An 8,940-nucleotide genomic window follows, 5' to 3' on the forward strand; every position below is an offset into this window, starting at 1 on the left:
TAAACACAGGTGTTACCAATGATACTAAGGTTCTGTTAAACTCAGGTCAAAGTCAGGGTGTTGCTATTGTGCTTGTTGGCTCACCGGAAAGGCTCTGCTACACAAAATGGAACATAACCTTAATTCTTATCATTGGACACAACTGTGATTACCCTACTATTTCATGTCAAAATGGCTGCAGTTAAAAAAAAGGTTTAATAATTACAAATATAAAATATAAAATACATGTTTCACCCCCTTTAATGGGGCACACCTAAATCATCACTAGTGTAGCCAATTAGTTTTAGAAGCCACATAATAAGTTAAATGAAGATCACCTGTGTGTCGTCAAGGAGTTTAAACTGATTGTAAATACACCTGTATCTGAAAGGTCCAACATTTGGTGAGATCGTATCATGACAAAACCTAAAGGAAGATGTCAAGCAACTCAGGGGAGACCTTTTGTAAATCACTGAACATCGAGTCCAGTTAAATAAATCAAGAAATGGAAAGAGTATGGCACAGCTGTAAACAGTGTGCGAACTATACCATGGCTTTCAGGGAGCTCACTTTTTATGTCTTATTGTGTCTGATTGACTCACAGAATTCTGGCAACAAAGCAGAAATTCGATTTGACGCACAGACTGAGTGTGACTAAGAAAGCTTTTTTTCTTTGAGTTACAATGAGTGAAGTTTAATATATTGCGCCACTACGCCTCAATGGTGATTGCAAGAATAGCATACATGCCTGTATCTTTAGTGCATTAGATCACCTTACTGCATGAATCTTATCAATAATCGCCCAACTTTATGCATGCTCCGTAAAGAAGAGAAAGATAGAAATGCATGGCCAAAATAGCATATTGTCAATATTTTAGAGACCCCGATCATGTTTTCAGAGGAGCTCATGTCTTATTAAGAGGAGCCAAGCTCCCCTTGGCTTCCCTGTATTTTGCACCCAGGCTGTAAATCTACCTAGAGCAGAGAGTGACCGTGCAACAGAGAGACTAGTGAGGGAGGCCACCAAGCTCTATGCTCAATGACGACTCTGCAGGAGCTACAAGCTTCAAAGGCTTAGACTGGAAAGACTGCATACAAGAACAGTTAATCGGGTGCTTCACCCGGCCCTTTTTGAGAGAGTGACAAAGAGAAAGGCACTCTCACTTTCGCTTTGACATTAAAAGGTCCTTTTTTTATATTTTCTACTTTGACTCAGTGTTGTAAGACAATAAAACGTGAACTTGACTTGTTAAATCAGTGTGTAAATGTGAACACAGGCCGTGACAGAAGTACGTTTTCGTCTTTTCAGTTCAGGCAATATAATTATATTTTACCGTAATAATTCTGATGCAATTATTCATGCCTGCAATATGACCCGACAGAGCGAGGTTATCATTCCTCTTCACATCAATGTGAACTCATAAAATGCAAGAAGATTTTTTCCTCCTGAGAGAAATGTTGAATATTTTAGAGCTATTCGGTGACATCTGAGCCACAAAGTGCCTCCGAGAAAGTGGTTGTGATATCATTGATGCTAATTAGGATGTCATTGTAGTTTAAAGGTCAAATATTGAATAAAAAGTGTGGGTCAGGACAGATTTCTGCAATGATAGTAGACATTCAGTGGAGGGTCAGCAGCTTTTTATATTCCAGCCATTCACTCCTCGAGGTGATTGTACTGATTAGTTCCTCCTATCTGGCTGAAAGTGTATTGATTGGTTGGAAAGAGTATGAGCAATCTCTTGGTCCTGCAAGGCACATGATTGCCTGTATCTGCTGTACACCTTTACACTCTGTTAATAACAGGACCCCGATCCTTTCACAGCTGTGTACAAAAACACCAAAGTTAGTGAGCTTTTCAATGAACATCAATGCTGTTTTTTAACATCTCACATTCTGCTAAGTAAATGTGTTTCATTGAGGCCATAAAATGAAATAACGTAGTGAATGTTATAAAAATAGTGTCTCCACTTCTCCTACTCTCTCTATTGATAAAATCAATGGAGTATTAGTATTAGAATAGTTTACTTCAAAGAACATTATCATGATTCAAAGTAAAAAAACTTACATGATTTACTATAACTTTGACTAACTATTATTAAATATTAATACAAATGTAGCAAATAGAGAACACTGAAATATTTCTTTTCTCCCGAAATATATTACCACTTCTTTCGGAAGCATCAACTACCCAAAAGTATGCCTCCTCCAGGAAACAGAAGTTCACAACTTGTCTCTCCTCTCTCCTCGTGTTGCTGGGGAAGAACAGAAGAGCGTGTTATGACTAACCAGTCGGCCTGGCGAGTGTGTCTTACGTCAAAAAGTCACACACTCATCAGCAGCCTTCTGTACCAGCTCAATGTGCATTCAGTCAAAAGTTAGGGTGTAAAGACTACTCATTACATTGAAACAGTTTGACACCAAAGCTGTGTCTTTGTTTAACAATGCACAGTAGAGACTTACAGTACATCTTAATAAGTGGGGTATGAAGGGACCATTAATCGAAGCACTGGTGCACACAGTGACGCTGTCATTCCCTCCATCTAACAATGTGTGTACAAAATGAATGTCACATGCTTCACAAGGCTTTTTACTAATACCAGGCAAGAGACTTTTATAAGTGAACAATTGGCTACTTTATTGTTATTATTTGTAGTTTTTCTACCAAACTCCATATAACATCACACGTAGCTTAAAAAATGACTTACTGAGAAAAAGTTGACTCCTGCACATTGTAAGCACTAGTTTCTAGTCACAGCAGACATTTTGACTCCTTGTAGCAGGTACAACAGAGGTGTAACTCATAACATTAATCATGGCTCCATCTCATTTAAGTGCGCCAGTGAGCCATGTCACAGGCTCAGCATGCACAGTACCATGGCCCTATTCTACATGTCAGTCGTTAGTTACACCTGTAGTTTCTTCTGGTATGACGTGAGAAAATGTCTTCTTTGAAAAAGGCCTTTTAGAAATGTAACATTTTGTAGACCTTCGGTGAACTTGAAATATTTAAAGGAATATTCTGACGTTATGGAAAATACACCCTTTCTTACCAGGAGTCAGAGGGTGAGTTTATGTCTGTGGTCAGAAGCAGCTCTGCGACATGTTTAGCCTAGCTTAGCACAAGCACTGGAAGCAGGGGGGAAACACCTAACTCCACCAAAAATGCCTTCCAACATCAAAGCCGTCGTACACATTGTATCTTGTTTATTTAACACTTGTAAACATAGAAAACAAGACATAGTTTGCTTATACAGTGTGGAGCCATTTCCTAATGAACAACAGCTGGGCCTTCAACATAAGCAGCCTCTTGAAAGTCATGTCAGAGTGAACTTGCCAGCTTTGCGCACTTTCCTGTATCTTAACAAAACTCAGCTGATGTGTAGTTAGCACACAAGAAGAACATGACAATAAGGCAATGCTCTCTTTCTCTTTTGATGAAAGCTAGCTGTGTTTCCCTCTGTTTTCAGTCTTTATGCTAAGCTAGGCTAAACCCAGCCCATCCCTCTTGTGAACACTCAGAGGTAGCAAACTGACAAACTGCAAAAAGTCACAGAAACAATCATGATGGCATGTGGTGCCTGCTAAGACATGAATATTACAAACAATACATACAAGCTATTACTTTAATTGAATGGAAAAATTAATATGGTTAATAATGTTCACCCTTTAATATCAATATTCTTATGTAACTCTTCCCAAAATATTTGATCCTTATAGGTGAACTTGCTATGCAATTAAAAGAAATACCAGCTTTCAGTTAGGTTCTCCAGCAGCTTATTGATCTGATTTCATATTGCCAACATAAGTCACGTTTGTACTGAGGTCTGACCGGTGCAACAGGCTGTAGGTTTCCTAGCAAGCCCACTCTCACTCTTCCTCCATACACTAATGAAGAACAGCCTCAGGGCAAGCTAGAGGCCCAAGGTTACATACCTGTGATCTCTCCTCACAAAGAAATCAGCAGCACCCATCTTAGAGAGATAAACAGTACTCAGCTCTGCTTGGATGGAGGCTGAGTCACTGGCTCAGTCTGTGGAAATGTCTGCTGTTCCTTGGCCACTGCTTAAACTCTGTTTTTCTGTGATTTCTAATCTGTGGGAAATGGTGTTGCTGTCTGAAACTGCCCAAAAAGACCTTTCTGATGGTCTGGGAGAAATAATTTTTAATCAGAAATGTCAGGAACTGTTAACACTTTCTCACCGACCATCATGCAGTGTTGTTTTTGTCAGTGAACTGCTATGACCTTGATACATGACCTACAGATACAGAAGAAAACATCCGATGTTTTCTGTTCTGGCATGTTTGCATTGATCAGATTGTTCTCTCTGATTACACTGCAACAACTTCAATAATCATTATGGATTTTTTCAAATGTCTATTAGATTCTGACATCATTAGAAACCACGTTTGTTTCCTTCCACTTTACACTAATTAACTCTAATATCGTTCCACTCTTCAGCTTTCAAGATAACAAGCCATGAGATGTAAACAGAGCTCATTCTTGCTCTCATTGCTGGCTCACTAGATATTATTGTTGCCTGTAAATGAGTTGCATTTCATTTTCATACTTTAGTGGTTGAGGCGATACCTAGTCCTGTTAATTATTCATGTGTCAGCAATTTGTGCAGCTGTTCCCCCTTCAGACTGAAAGGAGGAGAAGATTGAACTGATCTCTAATACATACTTTCAGGTAAAGCAGTGACTACAGATACAGCTTGGTCTGCTGATAATTATGTCTTGGAACTGTATTGTTAGTGCGATAATTGTGTAGATCTTTTTATGCGTTCAGTCTGTCAGTCGTTCCACCACTTCGGTCCGGATGAAATATCTCGACTATGGGATGGATTGCCATGAAATTTTGCACAGACCTTCATGGTTCCCACAGGATGAATCTTAATGACTTTGGTGATCCCATGACTATTCCTCTCAAGCAACCAAGCTCAAGCATGAGGCTGACATTTTTGTTTTCAGTGGCATGTTTTTGACAACATTAGGATGGATTGTCATGACATTTTGTGCAGACATTTATGGTCCCCAAAGAATGAATCTTGTTGGATGGAATGCTATGCCATTTCATCTCCACTTCATGATGAATTGCAATAACTTTGATGTCCCATAACTTTTCATCTTGCACCATTTTTCCAATATTTCTTCTGACCAGAAACCTGCAAAGCTAATAACATCCCCATCAACCTCAGCTGTACGTTGTTTTTAAGGCTACTTAGCACATTTTAGCATGCCAACATGCTAAACAGCATGCTAACATGCTAAATGGATAGGGATGTAAAGATATATCATGGGACATTCAAATCTCAATACGTGAAGATTCATATTAGTGAGATGAAAATATAAATATATATATAATGTATATATATATATATATATATATATATATATAAATTGTGGTATCAAGGCGCAAAGACTTTAGTTTCAGTTTCACTTTTACAAAGAAAATATTTATTGTTTTGTACATTTTCTACCCTACCTCAGAAATTAATTAACATATATTTTGCTGATTTTTGTCTGACAAATGTTTTTCAGTTATAATTTCTTTTTAATCTAATTTTGTTGGAAAACATTGTGGGGAAATTCTTCTGGATCTAAATTCAGTATTATGATTGTCATTTAGCTCAAAGCCCCAGTGTGCCCAAGTACATTCTCACAGAACCACATGGCTGTAGATATTTAGTCTTGATATACCTTGAATGCATTTTACAGATCCGGACCACTGATGTGTTTTTTTTTCTGTAAACATGTGAGAGAAAGACAGAAATGTATGATTCATAACATTCATTTTTTTTCTATAGCCCTGGTGCACCTGGTGTTTACCACTGCAAGTTCCACATATAGCCTGGAATACAAATACGAAAGACTTCACCATCTCTCATTGTTTCTCTCGTTGCTCCATCTCCTGCTTTCTTTTTTTACTTGAATCTTTCTTTCTATCTCTTTCCTCACTCTCTTATCTGTTTCCTCAACAGGAATACCTGTGTCCACTGAAGCGGTTTGTGTAGAGGAGCATGTTGTGACAGCCATGTCTCTGGAGATGGAGAAGACCATCACCAAGCTGATGTACGACTTCCAGAGGAACTCTACCTCTGATGATGACTCTGGATGTGCACTGGAGGAATATGTCTGGGTTCCCCCTGGCCTCAGTCCTGAGCAGGTACACAACCTTCCCTTTCAAGTCCCAGATATTCAGCTTGCACATTAACACGCCTTCCCCATCACTCCTAAGTGCTTCATTAGCTAATGCTTATTTTTGCATAGCCAGACTGTATCGAATTGAACCGGATCGGTCAGAAGAATTAAATTATTTGGACGATAAAGTATCTGTGGTGTTTTCCTAACAATCCTGAGATGGAAATTTCACTGATCTGAAAACAAGTCAATGGATCACTATTGTTTTTTATTCCCTTCATAGTGTTTTAGTCTCTTTGGGTTGGAGAAGGGGAGGAGAGAAGGTCAGGGATTTCATACAAATCACTGAGACTTAGCTGACAGGCGTTTCATGGAAGAGTAATTGAAAGGACATTTTTCAGCTGTCACTGTTAGGGCTGACACTGTGTAGGAACCAAATTCACTGACAGACAGAAGGACAGCCATAACCAAAATCATGAAAAGGAACCACAGAGTCATTAGCTGATTACATAGTCTGAAGAACAGATGTGGAGCAATGAATGAATTTATGTTGTCTGGATCACTGTGTTATCAAAATATGCAGCTGTATATTAATCAATCTTTTTTTATATTCGAGTGTATAGGGTTTTGTTTATCCAGGTGGAGTCCCATTTCACATAAAGCAATAAGCAATTTCCCAAGTAGATGATTGTAACATTTTTATGAAAATATGAGGGAAATATGTCACGTTAGGTCTGTTCACATATCGTAATTTTTCCATTTAATGATGCTTTTGGTATGCTAAGACTCAATTTGTTCTGTATTTTGGTGTATCTTGTGATTTTAAACCCAGAGGAATGGAAGTAATTTGAGTCAGTGAATGTTTGGTTGACTCTAATTGTGAATCTAATTGAAAATGTGGCAATGTGTTTATATGTCCAGGTTTCACAATTCCCTGTCTGGGCTCATTTGCAGTTTAAATGCCTTTTAATTGCATGCATGACCAAACTAATGTAATCAATCGTGCACATCCAGAGGAAAATATTTCCTCATCATTTTTTATTTTTGTCCTTTGTTTTCATCAGTTCTGACATAAGATAAACAGGGTTCTTTCAAACTATACTGTGTAAAAACAAACTGTCTTTATTTAGTAAGGGCAGTGCTCTAATGCAACAGGCCTCCTAGGGCTCTGTTAACAGATGACAGGCCACACTGATAACAGTCATTTTCTCCAGTCAGCCATCTTGACAGGATGCAATGAATGTAATGATTTTTAAGCCTGTCACTTTGGGTTTTCTCTGCACAATGTCATTAATGTGACTCACATTTTAAAAGAAATGTATCATTTCACATGGTACAGTTCATTGAGCTGTCAAAACTCAAACTCAATTTTGACAACATTTTCTGACAATGAGGTTAATCTGTGTCAGGATTGGCTTGTTGAAATGTTTGATTCCCAGATGTTCATGACAGTGGTGCCCCTAAGTTGAACTGTCTACTCCTGACCATCTCTGACCAAATGTCCAACGGATACTAATTGTATTCATAAAAAATGATTATTCTTCTTTTTTTTCCTCTTTATCCTGGTGTCTATTAAAGTTATTTCAAGAGCTTGAGAATACAGGATTTGGTGAGATAGAAATTCCCATGAGTTGGAACAGAGCTGAAACTATCAGTTAATGTGAATACTTACTGGTTTTCTTAGTCTTCTATTATAGTAAACGTAAAACCATTGGATTTTAGACTGTTGGTGAAGCAATATGAAGGGCTCTGGGAAATTACAATTGGAATATTTCATCAGACCAGAAATATGATTAATTGATAATGAAAGTAAAGTAAAATTAGTTTACTTAAGTTGAAGAGAGACAACAAAGAAATGCTGTAGGAGAGTGAATATTCAGTGACATTGTAGTCGTGCTTCATAGCCATTTCCTCTCCTTCCAAGCTCTCCTCATTTCCAGATTCTGGAGTAAAGTTCCACCCTCACCCTAAACTGGCACAAGGCGCAGTGTCACCCTCCACAGCGTAGAATAAAACAAGGGGGTGGGTTATAGAGCATCTGAGGGGCAGCACTCAGAGACGTGCACTCTCTACCCCACTGATTATGTAAATTGGATCACAACAACTTCAACAAAATAGATCTTTACACTGCTCTGCACACTCTGCGTCAAAGGCTGTTTCCCTGAAAATCAAAGACAAGATTGCTTTCCATTCTTTAAGTGTTTACTTCTCAAATCAAGGTTTTCTCTATTTCCTGCTAACATGCAAATACAAAAGGAGATTTAGGCCATGGTTACAAAGTCCTATGCGTCATGAATTCTAATTGCAATACCAGTGTGTGTAACTGAGATTTCTTTTTAAGCACTGCGAATATATGCTGTTGAAAATTTAAAGAACCTGAACTGTTCAAGGTTGTGTCTGCAGCAGCAGCAGCAGCAGCCAGAGCTCATTGTGCCATGCACTCTGAATTCCAGACACTAATTTCCAAGGGCAGCGATGGTAGAGGGCAAAACGAAAACAACTTCTATTGGCATGAAAACCATGATAAATTAATTTTAAAGTAATTTCAAATTCATTTAGGTTTGTCACCATGAGTATTATGTATCATGTTAATTAGTCCACCTTTAATTCAGCATAATGGGCACATAGTGACTCAGTTATCACTGTGTAAGTCAGCTCTGTATCATGCTTAAAGCAGCTACAAGGAATGTTCATTTTTTGTTGATTCTGGCACCCCTATGGAAAAAAGTGATACTCTTTCCACTGCCTCGTTTCATTGATAGCCTATATAAAAAATAGCAAATCTCTCTCTATCCCATTAGGGATATGGAGGGTATG

At 38.3% G+C, this 8,940-nt stretch overlaps 1 protein-coding gene across 1 annotated transcript in view; it reads left to right on the forward strand.

Moving 5' to 3' along the window:
• The first annotated feature begins 5,965 nt into the window (after positions 1–5,965).
• The window catches only part of LOC118323969 (prickle-like protein 2), a 9,501-nt gene continuing 6,526 nt past the window's right edge, over positions 5,966–8,940 (forward strand). The window contains exon 1 of the mRNA XM_035656058.1: positions 5,966–6,148. Coding sequence (XP_035511951.1) covers positions 6,017–6,148 — 132 coding nt within the window. The 5' untranslated portion in view covers positions 5,966–6,016. The remainder of the gene's footprint in view (positions 6,149–8,940) is intronic.

The sequence above is a fragment of the Morone saxatilis genome, unplaced genomic scaffold (assembly GCF_004916995.1).
Source record: "Morone saxatilis isolate NCDOM2014 unplaced genomic scaffold, NCSU_SB_2.0 Contig15, whole genome shotgun sequence".
Classification (NCBI taxonomy): domain Eukaryota; kingdom Metazoa; phylum Chordata; class Actinopteri; family Moronidae; genus Morone; species Morone saxatilis.